The 20,807-nt window shown below is 46.0% G+C and overlaps 1 protein-coding gene across 1 annotated transcript in view; it reads right to left on the bottom strand.

The window, feature by feature from the left end:
* FSTL4 (follistatin like 4) overlaps positions 1 to 20,807 on the bottom strand; it is a 160,076-nt gene that overhangs the window by 68,958 nt on the left and 70,311 nt on the right. Inside the window, exons 4-5 of the mRNA XM_065735022.1 lie at positions 12,882 to 13,072; positions 9,487 to 9,607 (exon numbers count right to left, since the gene is read on the bottom strand). Of these exons, the coding sequence (XP_065591094.1) occupies positions 9,487 to 9,607; positions 12,882 to 13,072 (312 nt within the window). The remainder of the gene's footprint in view (positions 1 to 9,486; positions 9,608 to 12,881; positions 13,073 to 20,807) is intronic.

Raw genomic sequence — 20,807 nt, 5'->3', positions numbered from 1 at the left:
CCCACCGTAATGAGAGAACTCCTGAAGTGTTATTTCCATATCTCCACCTGCTGTGACACAAGGAGCTAATGCTGATAAGGAACCGCCTGGGAAGAGCTTGCAGCACAAGAATCTCACTGCCTTTCTTATTTAAGCACATTCCTTTCTGCTCTGGACAGGGAAGGGGACAGTTGTAGACTGCCCACAACCAGAGGGGCCACAAGACCTGCAGCAGGTTTGATTATGGGGGATTTCAGTGGTGAAGCAATTTCATTCTCACTCTGATTAGGAAGAGATCTGTGAAACAAGAGACAAAAATTACCCCAGAACGCTGTCATTAGTTTATTTATTCACTACAAAGTAGTTATAGGCATGTGCCAGTGGAATTAAGACAGCCAGGGGTCTTACCAGCTTAAACCTGGGATAGACAAAACAGATTGCAGTGTGCAGAATTTGCATTTTGTATATACACGTGGTTCAAGTGACAGATTCACAAAAACCAGAACCAAATCTGTTATTTCAAGTGACTTAAAATGGTTATCATCTGACATCTTGTGAAGCCAACATGAAATTGGTTGGGTGTCTCCATCCAGCTCCTATGGGGCACCGTCCACAAAAACCAGTAACTACAACAATCATTACAATAACCACAGCAAACCAGAATCCCCCACAGGAAGCATAACTACTTCACTAGATATTTTAGCCTCTTCTACAAGCAGCTTGTACCTAGTCCTCGAAGTAAATTACCCAGAACACTGAGAGAGAAACAATGAAATTACTTTGCTACAGGCCCTGATGTTTATTCCAAGGTTTCTTTTACCACAGTAAATCGTGGATCAATTAGCACTTATTGATGCAGTTTTCATTTTGTGGGCAGAAGAATGCTTGCAAAGCATTAGGATGAGAGATAACAGCCTTAAGTAGCACCAGGGGAAGGTCAAGTGGAACAGTCAGAAAAAATTGTTCTCCAAAAGAGCAGTGATGCACTGGCATGAGCTGCCCAGGGAGTAGGTCAGTCATCATCATCATCACTGGGGGTGTCCCAGAACATGGAGATGTGGCACAGGGGGACAGGGGCATTGGGTGCAGTGGGGTGGGTTGGGGTTAGATTTGGGGATCCTGGAGGTCTTTTCCAACTGGAGTGATTCTCTGAAATCCTGATGGAAGATTTGCAGCTCAGCTGCCACGCAGGAGCATTGCTGCAAAGCTCCCATGTTCAGTACAACGAGGCACCAAGCCCCTAAGTTTTCCCCTGAAAGGAAATTGCACCTGTCAAGTCCTCCCTCGCCTCCCATTTAACGAAGGAAAAACTAATCAGTGAGTGGTTGGAGCTGCTGGTCTTCTCCCATGAGCCAAAAGAAGGAAGCCAGCCTGCCACTCTTCTTTATTTTTTAAAGCTCTTGTACGCATGATGCCGCTTGCAGGGAAAATCTTTTATTCCCCAGCGTCCCCTGTTAAAGAGCTTTTGCAGAAAAGGAATCCAGCAGTTCATTACTTCTATCTGCTCAACATACTTTTGACATAATTGTATTAGTACTCAGTTGCAGGACTTGAAAAGGGAAATCTGAAAAGCGTCTTCTTGCCGTTGGTTTATTTATTAGTGGGAGTCCTGTTTGTGTACTAGAATACAAACCATGTTATTTGCAGTTCATATAATTTGTTTAATGCACTGTGTTCAAGGGGCCACCCATGCTAATGCATCAAAGGAGTAAGCGGGTTACTCTCTCACTGCATTTCAGAAAGGAAAAAACCCACTTTCTGAGCCAAATCCCTCCAGTCAATGCACTCAGCTCCCACCAAATTCAAGTCAGCAAAGGAGCGGAGGATGGGAATTGAGGAAGGGGAGAGGCTGGGGGCTGCAAGGGGCACACAGGGAGGAAGGTAACCAGCAGCACCCACGGTGCTTACCTGGATGCCCACAGCCCACCACGTTTTCTCATTTCCGAAGTGCCTGTCTTCATCCTGTAACACTGAAGGGAAGTGCTGCTTGCTGGAAGAGGTGGTACATTAGCAGCCTGCTCCAGCCACAGCCACAGACCCGTGTGTCTGACAAAGAAAATGCATCTCCATTCTCTCCGAAAGCTATTTGACTCGGTAGGTGTCCGTGCATCACCACAAGACGAATGAGTGTTATGGCCATTATAAGTTGCTTTCATCTTCCATTCAGCTATAGAAGTTGGATGTCAATGCATTAATTAACAATCCACAATGCCTGTTCATCACATTATGCTGAAGTATTCAATAAACAGCAATTAACATACTGGAGGCTTTCCACGAGCATATCTTGCCTGACTCGGAGCGAATGGATTCATAAAGACACATCTTAAACCAAATAAGGAGGAAAATGGCAGTTCTGCAACAAATTTAGACATGTACACGCTATATTTTAGCAGATGATTGGTTAGTAAATTGCATTTAAAGATAAACAAGTCTATTAGCCCTGCCAGAAGATGCACTACGTTTCCCAACAGGCTCCAAACCACTCCACCTGAGAGAAAGACACGCATGTTTGGTAGTTCATAATACACTTACACAGGCTAACGGTGAAACAAAGCCAACAGTAATCAGTGTCAAAACAAGTGGAGATGTGCTCTCAAACAGTCAGTACTCATGCCCATTTTACACCTTCCGAAGCCCATTAACTGCCATCTGGGCTTGCCTCTGGGGCTGGGGACAGGCAGTGCAGATTTCTGCTACAGCAGACTCTGGCACGGAGCTCTTTTTCTTATTGTAATAAAGTGCAACAGCTTATGGTAGCAGTGATGTCCAAATGCAACCAGGTACTATCACTGCTCCTGAAAATACTTTGATTTTTTTCATTCCAGAGGAGTGCAAACTCAATTTAGTGACGCATATGTGTCTGCTACCAACAGGGAGGTCCATGCATCCCCCAGCCGAGGTGCCCTCAGCATGCAGCCACAGCCATCCTGTGCAGGACTGGCAGGTTGAAGTAAACCACGCCAGCCTTCTCTAGGACACTACAGAAAGGGGATGCCTAAGAAACGAGATTGGCACTTCTGATGCAGCAGGACTTCCTGATAGGAGGAGATGAAGAGGTGGCAATCAGGCCCCATGGGATGGCTCATTTATAATTTAATTGTTACAGACACCAGGAAATGATGATTTTACACATGGGCTTATACCCACAGATGAGAAGATCATCCTCATGAGAAGCCCTCCCCTGAGGTTTTTGGGAAGCTGCTTTCTAGCAGGCGATGCAGCATGGCATTCATCCATCATACAAGCACTAGCAAAAGTTTTCCTTTCAGCCCTCGATTTTATTAAGAGTATTCAAGAGGTCGGCGCTAATGGAGATAGATTAGACAACCAGAACAGCATTAAGCCTGGACAGGCAGCAGTAGCACTGTGTTTTCTCTCATCAGAGCGCTACAGGCTCAGAATACAGCTCCTGAAATTTCCTGGCAGAAATGATTTGTTTCTCCCCAGGCAAAGGGCTCCTTAGATCAATAGCCTTAGGGAGGTGAGTGGAATATAAAAGGGAGACGTTTGTGCAGCAAAATTTTTAGGATTCTACCTGGAGAGCTATCAAACAGCAGCCGTGTGACTGTATATTCAACATATGCATATGACACCTTTTGTTGTAAAGAGAAGCAGGGGGCTGGTGGTGGCACTGCCTGAACCCAGCTGATCCACACCACGACTGGAAACAGATCCCGAGCCTTCACAGGCCAGGGACAAACTAACGTGCTCCCCCCCCATTCCCACCCCACCTTTTTTTCTTTTTTTTTTCTTTCCTTTTTTCTGTTTTCTTTTCGTAAATCTCAGCCACAGATCCCTTCTGCAGGCAGCAAGCTCCTGACAGCACTGCTGGGATGTCCTACCAAAGACGTACGGTCTGAGTGTGGTGTAAAGCACACACCAGCAGGGCTGAGCATACTGATCTGCAGAATGAGCAACCAAACTTCTGCAGATGTATCACACGTACTGCAGCAGGAACAGCCCGAGTGAGCCCTGACCATCCACAATCCTGAGAATGAGCTTTTTGGGATGGTGCTGAAGATGCACACTGGCAGCAGCTGAGCATCCCAACTGCTTCCCATCCTGATGTTGCTGCAGCACTTCTGAGGCTTTTACTTTTCCTGATAAGTTAGCACTTTCTGATTTACTGAAGTATTAAAACAGAACCATTCTTTCAGTTCAGCCTATTCAATTTCCTACTGCTATTTTTTTTCAGCTCCTTTCAGGACGTTCTGGATTTGTCAAGGAGATTTTCTCCTGTGAAGAACATGAAATAAAAACATCTCAGCTGTGGCTCTACATAAATCGTATCATTGCACTGGGGATACGTACTGTACTCAGTAATTTTCTGATGGCTGCTCTGGCATTTTGATTATAAAATTAGCACTGCAGCCCTGCAGTGCTATGCAGTATCAATGAAGCGTGTGCTAAATGAACCAGGAACTGGCTGATGGACAGACCTCAGGGAGCAGCTCCCACTGGGGACCACTCTAAGAGGGTTGTTTCACAGTGGCATCACATGGAGTTGAACCTAAAAGCCACTGTCAACTCCTGAAAACAAACACAAGGCAAACTGAGGAGCGGTAGTGTTGAGGCAGATGAGGTATGCTTCTATCACAGAATCAAAGAGTTGTAGGGGTTGGAAGGAATCTCTAGAGATCATCGAGCCCACCCCCCCTGCCAAAGCAGCTCCCTAGACCAGGTTGCACAGGTATAGGTCCAGGCAGGTCATGAGCATCTCCAGAGAAGGAGACTCCACAGCCTCTCTTTTGGTACATCAGGGGACAGTTTGGGCCTTAAAACTGATGGATCTGCTGTAGCAGTTGAGGAAAAAAATAGGAAACCAGCTTTGCTTTTGCGAGAATAAAACAAAGCCATAGGAAAGACTGCAATTCCACATCCCCAGCTAATGGAAAATGCCAATTGCCACACGCAGATCTCTACCCGTGTGATCAGGTGTGGGTGCCACGCTGAAGGGCTGTCAGTCATCTCATGATCTCACCAACACATGTACGTGCTGCTCGCTGACGTAATTTTGTGTCCACAAGCGACTGAGAATAGTGTTATTTGTGTGTATGAGATTGCCTCAGTGAACATTGCTGGTACGGATCAAATCATTTTTTGAGAAATGGCATTTGCTGGGTTTTATGCGCCAGTGAGTCACGCATAAGTGCTCATAAATATTTAGATATTCTGCTCCTGCAAGAGTGTGCGTAGACATCCGATATGGTTTGCACTACATCACCTCCGAAGCACTACTCCACGCTGCAAATTCTTGCATTTCAAACCGAGATTAACAAATCAATGCGCCCCGAGGAGCAGCTTAAAATCACCAGGACGTTGGATTCTAGCGGGTTTTCTTTGCCATTCGTAGAGAATGGATTTCCAATAACAACTTGTAATTAGCTCATCTTCTCTTATTCAGTCATTATATATTAATCCCGGTGACATTTTCCAGATGGTATCTTTTGAAATGAGAGGTATTTGAAAAACTACTGGAGACTGGCAATTCCCACCGAGCACACAAGCAGGAGTGGATGCTCTCTGCCTTAACTGGGCAGCAGTCCCTGACCAAAAAAACCACAGAATCATTTCAGCCACAGCTACACTCACCAAAAAATTTCACTTTGGATGCTGAGTTGCGGGAATCTAGTTAAATGGTTTCAAAACTCTGCTTTGTGCTCCATGTTGAGCTACTAGCTTGGTTTTTTTTGCTGTAAGAATGCCCTGCTACATTCATTATTATAAAAATCCCCCCCCCCCAGAATTGCCTTTACCCTCAGCAACGTGGCTGCGTGGGATCCCTCAATGTAGGCTGCAGCCACTCACATTGGCCAATGAAGGAAAGCTCATTTTGCTCCCAAGCAGTCTGCAACACCCTGAACACTGCTGCCAACCCAAAGCACCGCCGTGCTGCTCTGCTTGCTGAGGCGTGTTTGAAGTCTGGATATCACATAGCTCACAGGAGAAACAAATCAATGTTGGTAAGCTAATGAATTATTTCCAACTCCGTAGCAATATCTGCAGCAACATGGAAGAAAAATCACATACCAAGGAGATTACAGCTGGAGAGGCCGAGCACGGCGCACAAATTGTCAATATTTTAGGACTATGATTTGATCCTGTAGATAACTGATGCTACAACATTGCTAAAGAGAACACCTCAAGCTAAACATTTTATCTCACAATACAGTTGTCCAATATAATTAACCAGGCTTGACCAATCTGGCTGGGAGACAGCAGCAACACATGTCCAACCCTATGTGCCACACAGATGAGGAGGACAGGGCTGCACCACACAGACCTGGAATGGAAATCACAACTGCAATTCCTGTTGAACACCTGGGCTGCCACAGAGACGTGGAATACATTGACTGCAGACATATTTCCAAATGCATGGGTTTGTTTTCCTCAAGCACAAGTTACTTCCATCTTTCCTTACAATACAAACTGAGATAAGCTCCCCCGATGGACCCACTGCTGTTCCTCTGTGCCAGCATGGAATATCCAACAGCCATGCCCAGCCTTGGCTCCTCATTCCTTCATGTGCTCAAATTCACCCACAGTATGTTGTTTTTTTAAACAAGGGAAATCTGCATCAAAGCAGAATCAGAGAAGAGCACAAGCTTCTTACAAAGAGCGTGACAGCACTGTCACAGCCAACACGAGCAAGTTTAGGAGTGAAAAGAGCACACGGACCCTGCAGCCCCTTCTGCACTCATTCCTGCACTAAATGTGCTCCGTACAAACTGTGTTTGTGCCCTTTAGGCAACAGCACACCTTGAAGCCAGCAGCACTCCCCTGCTGTCAGAACAACAGCCATGGGGCAGGATGGATGCTCATATAAACATGCTTCCTGAGGTCAAGTGAACTGCACAGGCAAGCTGTCAGAAGGGCACGCTGCTTAGGAGAGTGCTCTAGCTGGCAGAGAGCTAGAATGTCAGGGGATTTTAGCATAGGGTTAATAGCTTCTTATTAGCTAAACAATGTTGACAAGATAAAGCCGTTTTGATGGAATGCATGTTTTCCCTCTCTCGGACATATTTGTGTTACAAATGGACCTGTCCACATTGATGCTAATAGAGATCCAGAAGATTACACTGATTTTCTCAGCTGGGCTCTCACATCTGCCAACCTGCAACTTGCCCATTAGGGAAGACAACGGGAAAGCCAAAAGTGACATGTCTAATTCTAATGACCTCCAGTCAGATACCGTTCCAGAAGTCATATCCAAAAATCACTCATTTGAGTGTATTTAAAGCTCGACTCAGCTGGGTGACATGCTTGCCAATTTCCTAGCCCATCTCCATGCTGATTAATTAGGTGCATGCTCTGTGTTAGTTCTGATATAAACTAAGCTTCTTATTTATTACTCATCTATTGAGTCTTTTTTGAGAATATCAAGGAGAAAACAGACAAGAATACTTAATAGTACACTTTCTATTTTTGGAATGGGAAAATCTTTGTGTCCATCATCTTAAGAATGAATTTCTTTTCATTATGGCCCTAATCCTGCTTATCTAATAAAATTTACTAACGATAAATTAGAGAACACCTAAAATTTGTTCTTTCCAGAGCTGCCTGGAGAACATTTCAACTGTCTCAGATGTTACTCATCGTGTATGTATGATGAGGATGATCTGAAAAGTGATACTTTAATCCTCTGCTAATAGATGTTTCCATTCATCCTCGTACACAAAGGCAAATTTCTAAAAATTGTGTTCTTGGTATTCAGGGATAAAAGAACTTTCAGGAAAAAAAAAAGAATTGAGATGATACATTAGAGAGGGTTATTAGGAGGGCTGCTATTTCTATCCACAGTGTGATCTCACGCACTGAGATGTGTGTATAATTGATTAGCGTGATTAGAAATGATTATTAAAAATAGCACCTATTATATGTGGGAGATGTAATGGTGAGAGCAGGTTTCAAAAAGCCAAGGCACTGCATTTTTTCTCACCCGGTTTTCATTCATTCACAGCTGACCAATGGGGCACAGAACCAAAGATGCCTTTTGGACCTCTGTGGGCCCCAAAGGGAGAAGATGGCCAAGAGGAGGAAAGAATGAGCTGTGGAGTGAGGAGGTACAATTGTGTGGCTCCGTAAGCTGCAGAAAGGCCGTGAGAGTTGATAAAATGAATTGCTACCTCCGAAGTATGGCAAGAATGACAAACTGGAAAGCTCTATACTTTGTCAAGGTCATCTTCAAACCTTTCCAAACTGCAACGCTGTACCGGAGCACTGAGACAAACGTAATGGGAGTTTTTGAGAGGATAAATCAGATTGAGAGGTCCTGATGTCACTGAATTCTGAAAGTGAGGTTCCTCAATTTGCAGAGCAGCCATCCCTGCTGCTGTTATGCAGAAATAAGTGACTTGGCTGAATTTTAAGCACCAAAATGTGAAAAATGTGCCTGATGCTGTACTACAAAACTCCTGTTACAGGCCAAGTCTGCCTCATCATGAAGCACAAAGCTCATAAACATATTTTTGAGAAGTTGTTCCCAGACAGTGTAATAAAGTAAAAGAACATATATTTTAACCAGGCACCAAAGTTCACTCACAGAGTTTCTACAGTGGCAAGTAACGTGCTAAATTAAATTAAAAACCAATGACCAATAAATGCTCTCGATAAAAGCAGGGATTCTGGGAAACTGGAGATAGAGAAATCTGAACTTGAAGTTTCTTTTAATATTCAAAATCCCTCTGATAAATACTCATCATGCTGTGCTTTGTGTGACAATACTTTCAGCAGTTTATCGATTACTTCCTCTGCTCTTCGGCCAATATTTTGTACCTGTCATATTTTCATTGCCTGCTTAAAATTCACTGAACCAAGAACTCATACAGATGACTTGTGGAATTTAGCTTCAAGTTCCTGTGACTTTGAGAATGCCCTGATCCAAATACACTCCCAAATAACCACATGTCAAGCCTTTATAGCTGGGGTAACTCACTTCATCACCTTCTTAACGGATGAAGTTTTACGTTTTACTGTAGATCTGCTGCTTTCAGTGTGCTGTGTTGAGTTAAATGTATATGTGGTTCAAATAGGTGCAAGGTGATAACTGGGGTTAGTTTTAAAGCACATTTAAATGTTACTATCCAAAGTTGTTTTTTTCTTAATGAAAGTCGAGAAAACAGAAAACCTTCTCTTTAGAAAAGAGGACGTTTGGTAGTAACAGAGTTCGTACATACTGTTTCCTCAGAGCTCCTCAGGATACACTCACAGATACAGACCTGGCCACCTCCCCAACATCTCTCCACAGCCACTGACACGATGCCATCAGCCATAAACACGAGGAAACCCACAAGAACCCCGAGTTCGACACAGCTTTACCAACCTCCTAGTTCTTGCCCATCCCTTAGAGCACAGCAATCTTTGGAAAGAAGCCTTTCATGATAATTTGCATGACACTGAATACAAAAAGGGATCATCTTTGCTGACCGTATCTGGGCAGACAGCACTGCCATCTCAGATATTCACATGCTCTCACCCCCGAGGACGGACAGAAGCGTCAGGACTTACGGAAGGCCGTGTAGAGCTCTTGCAGCGTTAAGCGCCCATCGTTGTTATAATCATCAAACCGGAGGAGGTCTTCCAGTGTACAATCCAATAAATCATCTTCCAGATCCTCTTTCTTCATCACCTGCAGCAAAGAAAACACACGATCTCGATGTAAAGCTACAGATGGCAGCTGTGACTCATCCAGCACATCTGACATTAAAGGGCCCTTGGGTACGTACCCCCATCCACCTCTGCAGAGGGGCACAGAGGATGGTAACAATTTGATCTCCAGAACCATGAAACCCTCCAAGCTGGAGCTCTGACTTGGCACAACCTTGGCTCTGGGTGCCAGCTGCTGGCACTGGCACACGAGAATTCTCTGAACGCCTCTGAGCAGCAGAGGCTTTGGAGACCAGCCACTTTCATAAGTCAGAGGATTTGGACCAGGTTTATAGGGCAGAGATGAAAAAAAATAACACTCCACACATGTTTTCGCCCTCCCCTCTGGTACTAGAACAGCAAGATATGATGGTATATTCAAAATGAATGTGGTTTTCCAGTTCTCGACAGTTTGTTTCTTTTGTGTTCTAAGCATTTCACACATTCCACACAAAAAATGAAGAGAGCTTTGAACGTCATCCATCCACGTTAGCAAAGAGCCAAACTCAGACCTAAGCATAATGAAAACTATGGCTTCTCTGAATTTATTGTGGAACACGAAGAAAACTCCTGAAATATTGCATCTCCCAGGCAGGAAGGCTTTTGCTGCAGTCCAGAGACTCTCTTATTTACTCTTCTAGTCTTGGCCCATTATATTGAAGCAATTTAAAGTAATAACGCTAAAAAAATGACCCTTCACCTAGCCAGTAAAAATGTTCAATAAAAGGGAGATCAACCATAACATTCAAGATCAATCTTCTAAGGATGGAAATTTCCCTTTGTCTATCTCTGTATTGAAAATTGATCAGCTTTTCATCAGGCTACAAGTTTTTTGCTAGTCCTTTTGATTTAATGTCAGGAGACAAAAAAAAAAAAACCCAACAACACAGACACTCCAGCTGCAACCGTGTTCGGTAGATTTATGAATCTGAACAGAAAACACGTTCAGGTTTTAAATGGAAATAACATTCCAATTACCACCTTTGTTAATAGCTCTGTATAGCCACGGCTGCAGGACTACATGGGTGCTTCACACTGCATGGTCCAGAGGGAAGCAGTTCCATGGGGTCTGCTGGCAGCAAGGAGGCAAAGAGAGCTCAACATAGAAGGGATGGATCATCTGCTGTCACTCCTTTGCTCAAAGCAATTATGTAATGGAAAATCAATAAGCAAAACCCTCACTGTGTCCTGATGCTGGAGGCTGCCCTGGTGCTGGACTGTCCTTGCCTCAGGGACTCTGCTTCCAGGTTCTCCTTTGGAACAAATCCCTCTTCACTGAGCCTCCTTCAGACCCCTTCCAGACTTTAAAAATGAGTCTGTTTTGTTTCTTGTTTCTTGTTTTTTTTTTCCTGCAGCAGTGTGTGTTACCTGCCTTGGGTTGTTTCTTGCAGACAAGGTTATGGCACTCAAGAGACTATTTTTCTTTTAAATAAAACAAAGAAAATGCACAGCAACAGCTCATCCAGCGGCCAGAGAGAATGAGATCACATGCCTCCCTCCGCACCACGCTCATTTTATCTGCCTCTACCCATGGGCAATAAAACTCCCATCTTCGGAGCAACTTTAAAGTTGCAGTGAGCTTCAGATTAAAAGAGCCAACACAAATCAGTCACAGATCTGCCTCTCAAGGCGAGAAACTTTCTTTTAAGACTATAACGTCGGAAATTAAAAATTGCTCATTGCCTAAAAAAATCCCTTGGAAACAGAGTGAATAAACCAGACAGGTAAAAGCAGATGGAAGTCAGCCTGGCTTGGAGCTAACAAGGAAAAATACAGACGGTGTGAGAGCCCCAGGGATCAGGCGGTCCTCAGCACACCCTGACCTGCTCACGCTGCCTCAGCAGGGCCCAGAGCACTGCAGCTCAGCTCAGGATCAGAGGCATCCCCAGCCCCTGTGCACTCAGCATTACCTGGTGTTTGGACTTTTGAGAGGAGGTGACACTGACTAAGCCTTTGTGTGAGCACAGGGGATGCGTGGCTGAGCGGGCTCCAGCTGAGGGCTGGACTTGTGTCAGCTCAGTCCACTGCAGAAAGCTACAGAGGTGCAAACACATTTACTGATTTTGATGACACAGTTAGAGGAGAAGAATTAAAAAAATAAAATAGTATTGCTATGCTTGCTGCTGTGCCTGAAGCCCTGCTCTCTCTTGCATCAGCAGATGAAGCCCACAATTACTCTGCTGCAGACCTTGAAGCACTGAATTTGGGTCTTCTAAAATGCAGGTCATTCCTTCTCCCTAATAGTAACAGCTGCAGGATCCCAAACCTTTATTTCCATGCAAGCTGAGTTTAATACTCTGACAAAATAAATTTCTTGTAAAAAGGGGGGAAAAAAATGGAGAGTAGAACAGACACTAACAGAAACTTAGATGTAACTGTGCAAAAGCTGGCTCTGAATTCAGAGAGAAGTGTTTTCTTATCCATACCATGCCTTGATAAGAAATCACTGAATTCAGATGAAGTATTGTATATATTCATAGCTCAGATCTAAGGGAATTTACACTGACACGTTGTACTGTGCAGGCAGGACTGTGCATCATGTCAACAGCACTGGGATTAAAACTCAGTGCAAATCCATTGCAAGTGGTACTGCTTGGGGGGCAGTGAGCTTGCTCTGTCTTGTTTGCTCACAGAACATACAGAACCGCAATGCCAACATGGGGACACTTCCCCACACCTGGTGTAGCGCTGCTGCTCGTATGTATAAGGCTGCTCTGTCAAATTTTCACACTCAGATAGCAAGTTCAGGACACAAAGTAATCAGGGAAAGTGCCTATGCTGGTTCAATTTACCAATTAGATGAATTCCTACAGCACGGCAGGCCTGTAATTAGAAATAACAGTTTCTTCAAGCTCTCACCTTTTCAGATGTTATTAGGATCAGCTCACCAACACTTCAGTACCTGCCTCAGCACCCTGGCAGAATAAACCTCTTAAAAGCATCCTGACTTTAAGAGTCACCGTATGGACCAGAAAAGAGGAGGAAGAAGGAAGGGATTTCTTCCTAACTTACACAGAACCAAAAGCTACCTGGAAACATTCGAGCTGTCTGCTAGCAGTGAGGATTATCAGTTATCCTCAGGAGCAAGGATGAGGCCGAAAAACTGCCACCTTGCTGTGGTGGAGGATCCCCGAGTGCCTGACACCACAGCAGAGACGCAGCAGGCCCCGCTGCACAGCTGTGCACAGCCTACCTCCCCTCTTCAGTGAGAAACACAACTGCTCCATCACTCCGTCTGCACCCAGCACGACACCCACCTGCGCCAGCTCCGAGCTGCTGACGTGCCCGTCCCCGTTGGCATCCAGGCGCTGGAAGAGCTCCTCCACCAAAGCCCGTTTCTGGGCGGCCCTGTCGGCGGGCGGGCGGCGCGGCGGGGCCCGGTGCTGTGCCTGCAGCTCCAGCACGACACCCTTCAGCCGCCTGTAGCTGGCCATGGTGCACGTGTTGCCTGGAAGAGAGGGAGGGAGGGCTGTGTTATTGCGTGGTGATCCTTTAAGGGACACCTGAAGCAATGGTAAATAAGGCGCAGCAGCTGAAGGCGGGCTGTCTGCACGCGTGGCACCACGTGGGACTGTGCTCTGCAGCGGTCATGCCTTGTAGGAGCTCACAGTTTGGCTGAGCCCCGCTGTCAGGGCCGTCTCCAGCATGCTGCCTTGCAGATTATGGGGCTTTGCTTACCGACTTGGCTTTGTAATCCCCACCCGTATTAAATTTACTCTACGTTTGCCTAAAGACCAAATTAATTCATCTGTCCAGTGATCACAAAGTGAAAAATGCATCATGGGAGGCTGATCTGAGACAGCTCTGTGAACATCCGAGTGCAACCCATGGGACTAAAACTCTTTTGGGATAAATGAGGTACGAAGCCCATAGGGACAGCAAATACGTCTCAATCTTGAGGCCGTAGAGGAAGAGAAAGCCTCGGACACAGCACAAGGCACTAAGCTGGTAGGGGAGGATGGCGAGGAGCAGCCTGCCACCTGCAGTGACACAGCACACGCTGCCACAGTCACCTCCCTCAGCCCCTGACCGGGAAAAATGTCACGATCAGCGAGAAGCCCTCAGGTCGCTCACTCTGAAGTGACAGCAGCCTGGCAGGAGCAGTGAGACAGAGCCTTCGTGACCCTGAAAGCTCCCACTGTGCTCACGGCTGCCAGCAATCCTCTGAGCAGTGCCCCGCTCTGATTTAAAGGCGTCCTCTTAGAGAAGAAGCTGACCCACATGCCCGGAGCAGTAAAAGCATTATTGCCCTCTTCTGCTCTACTGCTGCCTGGCAAAGCCTAGTGGAATGAAGTGTGGACACCTTCCCAGCAGAGCAAATCTGTTTGCTTTAGTGCAAAGCACAGCAGCCGCTGCCCACCAGCGGCACCTGCACAGCTCCCACTTTTCTCTGCGCCCTTATTCTCTGCGTTGGTGGTTTGGAAACAACTCTATCTCAGCTCCCTTCACTGACCCCGCTGGACTCAATCTGAGGGGTCTGTCCACACAATAACGTTCTTGCAGAACAGTTCCCCAAAGGTTTCAAACGTTATTCCTCTGAAAAATAACGGGAGGTTGTCACACTGACCACCGGCCTTCCTGTCCTTTTATGCTGAGCTGCATCATTTTTGGACCTCTTGTCCCACTCCAACTGAAACCCAATTAAAATTCCAGGTGGGAGGCATTTCTGATAGCAAATTCACGTACTGGCAAGATTTTTTCCCCTTTCCTATTAAATGCTCATGACTTTGGAAACCTCGTGACTCCCTGTTCGGGTCAGCGCCGTGCTGCTGTGCCAGCAATAACCACGCAGCCAGGCTCACTGCCCATCCCGAACTCAGACCCTTCAGAGGAGCACTCCTCACTGCCCAGCGATACTGAGCAGCACCTTTCCTTCTCTCTCAAACAACTACCAAGGAGCTCTCGGTCCTAAGAATGGGGATCAGTCTCATGGGATAACGAGGCTCCTCTGCAACTCAGCTGCTATCAGTCTTGTTTATTTGTTTTGCCCTCCCTCCCACATTTGATAGCTATTCTGAATGCGGCAAGACAAAATGTCTTCCTTACAATCATGTGCTTATTTAAAAGAAAACTTGATTGCCTTCTCCAGTGCAATCACACAATTTTGCAGTCTTGTCATAAATACAGATTTAGCTACTTCAATAATTGCTTTTCTCCGAGATGAAGTTTTCCTTTCCTTCCAGGCAAATCTTTATCCTAGAGATGCATCTCAGGCTAATGAAGTCATGGACAACTATTTAATTTGCTTCCCACCCTGCTCCTGCGTGGTGCTTCCCATGTGCCAGATGTACCATGAGCCCACGGCCTCTCAGCTGCATCACCAAGAGGGGGGAGACAGAGATCTCCTTCACCTCCTTACAACCCCTCATGCTCGATCCTCACTCTGACAACAAAGACACCCCAGAAGTGCCCTTCCCCACAATGCTCAAGCTCAGCCAGCTGCAGGACAGCCCATGGTGCCAACGTGGGGACTTCCAGGGGGATCCCTGACACCCGTGACACCTGAGTCTGGCTGTGACACAACAGCAGTTGCTTCAGGACGAGGTGCGTATTGGCACTCAGCGGCACAGCGGGTGCAAAATAAAGAGAAAAAGCAATAAAGCTCTGTCCTAAAGGTGAGAGATTCAAAATTTGTGCTTGTTTGGTGGATGAAAGATTGATGAGAAAATGCACTAAGGCTTATGTGTATAAGTGCATATAAATATTTAAATAATTTATATATTAAATCTCATTGTAGGAAAAAAAAAAAACAACCCACAAAACAGGGGAAAAACACTCAGAGTGAAAGGATGCATTCTGTCTGACCCAGTTTCACAGTACTCCTGGCCAAGGCACATGTTTCATAGCCATCCTCACTTGGGATGTCTGTTGCACAACCTGGACCTGATGCTCCTCCAAAAGCAAAGGGAAGACACTGCAGAAGCCTCTGCCCTCCACCAAGGGCACATTTTGACAACTTGGATCAAATGGCAAGCCAATGCCACGGATAACCAGGCTCTCTCATTGTAGACAACCTTCCCCTTCCTTACTAGACATTGCTGTTTTATTCTTAACCCATCTGTCTTCCCCACAGTCACCTTACAGTCCTTCGGGGCTGTTGTACAGGCCACACAAAGCACAGCTCTGTGCTTTCTCTCTTTCCCGTTCCCATCTCCTGCTGTCAGTGACACTTGTAATCTTCTTACACCGTGCCCAGGATCCACCAGTTTTATCTGCTAAATACTCTCTTCAGGTTTCTGGCAGCACTGCTGTCTCTTCTATGTTTGCTGTTCTTTCAGGTATTATAACCACAGCTGTTACTTGAAAAATCAGAAAAACCATCTTCATGCCCTCTCTCTTATTCCCATTCTTGTCCATGCTTTGCTAAGTGCCTCCAGCAGTTTCCTTTGCAACACGAGCTCAGCACTAGCCACAGACTGCTCTCCCTGCTCGGTGTCTCTCGGTGGGGTTTCCTTGTTAGCAAACCCTAGGCATTTGGGCTCTGTTTGCATTTACTACCCCGCAGACCCCAGAGCTGCCTTGCTTGGAGCCCAGACTCCCAGCCTGCACACCAAGAGCTGCCTCCACTGCTTTCTGAGAGGAGTTTTGAGGCAATTCTTCCCTGCTCTACTTCTGAGCAATGGAGATGTCTCCGTGTGCAGCCCAAGTGCTCACTGCTGCCCTGTCCAGGTGGGGGAACCTGCCAACTGCACAGCCCTGGGATGAGCTGAAAACTGCTTCTCTGCTCCCACGCCATAAACTGGGTCTCCACACACTTGATCATCTTTTTCCACTGCTTTATATAAGGATTGGTTAGGGAAAAAAAAAAGTCACTCAAGCTGTTTTTCCGTCTGTAAGCACGATCCCAATAGGATTTATTCTGCTGACTGCTGAAGAAGGGAGCTCCAGGCACACTGTAGACATTTGATATCAAAACTAAGATGCTGATCTGCTAGCACAGTGTGGGCATCTTTAATGTTAAACCCATTAACAACGTGTAAAACCATGTCTTTGGATCCCAGCTTTGCAGTTTATCTTAAATTGAAAGGGAAAAAATATAAATGAAGATACTGCTTTCTTCATTCCAAGAAACTGCATCGCTGCTTTTGATGGCTCATCCACTTTCTGAACAAGGACCAAATTTGACAGCAACACTTTCTACAACAAACATAAGCCTTCCCTGGGAAGAGCCGCATGCTTTTTGTCCAGCCACAGGATGCCCTGGGCACACTGCCTTTGTTCCCAGCACTCTGCTGGAGGTCAGCCCAGATCCCTTCTGTGAGCCTGACATCCTCCTTTGTAGCCCTAAAAAGAAAACACTGGTGACTTTCAAACCTCGCACAAGTTGCAGCTCCCTCCTGAGCTCGTGGGATAAAACTTCAATATACTTGCCAAGCTCAAAAGACAAGGATTTCTGACCATTTTTTCCTCTTTTTTTAATAGAGATGCACCATGAAACACATCCTCCTGAAGCAGCCCACACTGCCATCCCCACGCCTGACCCAAGGAGAGCTGGCAGCACGGCACTGCCCCTGGGCAGGGAGCTCAGTGGGTCCCCAGATGTGCCTTGAGACCTCTGCAGAAACAATCCCTTTCTAAGTGTTTACAGCACTTCCAGAACCAGTGAAGCCTGGCACTGCTCTGTATTGAAAAAGAAAAGAATGACAGGCAAAGAAAAACAGTGGGACAGGAGAAAAGAAAAGAAAAATCCAGCATATTAGGGTCTGATTGCCAAAGTGTGGCCAATAACTGTCACATTTACATGCTCCGCTCACTCTGAGCAATTCTGTTTCTTGCTCTGTTTTGCTGCAGCTACGTAATTCATCCTGTTTAGCACTTCTGTATGCTTTGGCAGATAAAATATTGATCAGCCTGACAAGAAACACAGAGTGCCATTCTGTTTTCATGTCAGAACTCTGTAATGAACTGCATTTATCAAGACCATCCTCTCTGTGAAAGGTCAGTGGTGAATGTGGCTAAACTGTGATGACAGATCATTAATCCAGTTCCCTCAATAATTGCCCTCTTTAAGAATTTTACTGCTGGTTTCTGTGGATTGCAGTGGGATTTACAGGAGGATCCCTGCCCAACCTGAGCCAGGGCAGATAACAGAAGCAGCAAGGCTGGGGATTAGCTGCCCTTCACAGGAATGTGGTTACAATTGAATAGAAACAAAGATCAGGTGATGAAATGCAGAACTTTGTTTGATGGGCAAACCTCTCTTGCTGTAAATCATGATTTTGTAAGGTGCTTTGCAAGGCGATGATTGCTGGAAATTGCAGTATTTCCTTAAATGAAAGTAAAAAATGATATGCATATAGAGCAGTCCCTGGCACTGAGTGAACCTACAGCGCTGCCATCCTCCAAGGAGTCCCACAGGAGCTGCACTGGAGCACAACCACATCTGCAGCTCTCCACAGAACCTGGCACAAGAGAGGAGAGGCTGTTCAGATCCAGGCTAAGCACCAAGCAGGCAAGCAGCCACGCATGCAGCTCTGACAAACCTCTTCTCACCCACCCAACCCAAAGAGGTGGGGGGGAAGGGTCCTCTCCAGATCTCCAGCACCACTCAGGACCACCTCCCACTGAAGTTTGTTAGCACTGGGAAGAAATTCAGTGTGGGATATGGGGGCACAGAGCTTCACCATCATGTGTTTCCATGGGACAAAAAGAGGTGGTTACCAGAAGTACCATTCCTAAGCAAAATTAATGAAATTATTCTCCCCCAGACAGCCCATCCTTCTGTTTGCTTTATTCAGGCTTTGTGTGGCATTGTTAAAAGCATCAGAAAAGGACTAAACTAAAATGCTATGGGATACAAATTTATTTATGAGCATAGCTCCTTAATTCTTGTGCTGTTTACAGCTAAATTGCCTATCAGCAATGGCCCGTTTTCTTGCATACCAAATGAAAGCATCTGCATGCCTAAGCTGAGAAAACATGGTCCCCAAACATCAGACTGCTGAATCTGAGTGTAGAACTCCTGGCACCCGTGGCCCCTCTGACCTGGCAGAGCAGATGGATACAGGGACAGGAAAACTAAAGGTGACTTTAGTTCTTCTAAATCCTTGTTCCTCCTGGCAAATTTCCTGTCTGCATCTTCCTCTCCCTTTAACTGCTGTTTTTGCACATGCATGGAGATATCAGATGGACTTTCCTCCTGCTTTTCCTGAATAGTTGGAAGGAAGGAAAATCCTTCCCTCTTCCCATGAAGGTACACAGACAGATCTCCTTCTGAGCTCTCTGCTGGCTAATGAGCATACAGAAAAGCATACTGAAAAAGCTGGGTGACGTGGTGATTGCCTGCAACATAGAGACATCTATGATTCCTGAGCCCCCCCCCCCCAACACACACACACCCTGATTTTCCTGGTCTGGAAGCACTGGGTTTGAGTGGAGCCATTTCAGGTGAATAAAAATTAACCCCATTTTAGTCCAAGCAGTCACATCAGCCATTTGACTTTTGCTTGCTCAGAGGATGCTCTGTATAAAACAGCAAGTGTGGCTGTGCAGCAATCACACTGCAGGTAGCCACCCTGCAACATCCCTCTAATGTCTGATAAGGACACAGCAGCATCCTGCTGCCTCTGAAGAGTACCATGGCCGTGATCTCCATCAGCACCGAGCTGAGAGTGAGCTGAAAGCTGCACGTGAGACCTGCAGGCAGAGCTGGCTCATGGCACTGTGCTCCCACCGCCGTGCTACCTGCCCATCTGCTCTGCTCACGGCTGCACCCTCCTGCACCTCTTTTATTCCTGATGTGAATTTACAAGTTAAGTGAAACTCCGCTGAAGTTCCCACCAGGAGGAGCAGATGTTTAACATCATGCAAATTCATGAACGTTAGCAATCCTTCGGCTGCTACCGCTGGAAAAAAAAAAATCAATTAACAATAAAAGCCAAAACTTACTGCTTATCTTAGGGATATGCTTCAGTTAATAAGATGTACATTTATCAGATACCCGTACATAATTTAATAGCAACTGGGAGCTCACGGAATATAATCACAGAAACGGGTTGGGATATACTACCAAGTGATAGCATTAAGAATTAGGCATTTATGACCTGGGAGAGCTAAAACTTGCCTCAGCATATATTTATTTCAGCATCTCATTTTACAACAAGGAAAAGCACCTATCTATTGCTCTGTGAGCTTTTAAAACATATTCAGAACTTACAGTATCTGAATGCGAATTGCCTGCTCTATAAGCAAGAACAATTCCAACCCCACCCCACTCCCTCCCAAACAGCAGAGCCCTCATGAACACAAAACCTGCCCCCAAACACACAGCAGTGATCTCAGCAGCCCAAGAGCCAGGGCTCACCTCCCAGCCCTACAGCACCCTCTGGACCCTTCCTGTTTCCTCTGCAGCACACATCCTAGGAAGGCATCCAGCACTGATTTAAGCATATAAGAGTAATCGTTTTCAAACGACCCTTCAGTCTCAGTGGGCAAATGTTTTAATTTGATTAGCCTCCATTTCTGCCTATTGAATTCTGCTGCAGGTCAAACCAGAAGTCTCAGTCCCGCACGCCTTTCTGCACTGGCTCAGCTCCCACCTTCCCCATCCACGTTCTCTTCTTCTCCAGGAACTCTCTCTCTGGGGTCACGGAGATGAGCCTGGGCAGGTTCTCACATCCCCCTGCAGTGAGCAGCATTTCCTGCACCCCATGCCCCCACCTGAGCTCCATAGCACTGCAGGTCCTGCTCACCCACAGCCAGCCCATGCATGCTCCCAAGCCACGGAGTCTGAGACATTACAGCAGGGATGTGCTCACGGTCCTCCAGGACATCACTCCCAAAGAAGCACCATGAATGCAGAAGCCAAATTTTCTTGATCAGTTAAAAACATAACACTAATGAATAAGAACTGTAAAAACATAATAATTCTCTGCAGCCATCTGAAGCACCTGGAGGCCAAATCTACGGCACATCCACCTGTGCCACCGAGTTAGGGCAGGTCAGCTCCCTACAGCAACAACTGGGGCAGTCACACGAGGCAGCTCAGTGCCTCGGCCACCAGCAGCCCTCAATTCCCATATGGAAAATCCCAGATATCCCAAAATTCAAAAGAACCAAATGGGCTTTTGTTAAATAAATGGCCACTTCAGCTGCTGATGCTCTGCAACTTGCTGCTTGACATTTTACAGTCCTCTACCTTATTCCTATTAGAGAAAGCAAAATTGGACGGATTCCTCTGGGAT

This window comes from Cyrtonyx montezumae, unplaced genomic scaffold, assembly GCF_038088225.1.
Source record: "Cyrtonyx montezumae isolate F1298 unplaced genomic scaffold, pur_monq_1.0 scaffold_18, whole genome shotgun sequence".
NCBI classification, from domain to species: Eukaryota; Metazoa; Chordata; class Aves; order Galliformes; family Odontophoridae; genus Cyrtonyx; species Cyrtonyx montezumae.
Note: the sequence above shows the minus strand (reverse complement) of the source record. Positions and strands in the feature narration are given on the sequence as shown.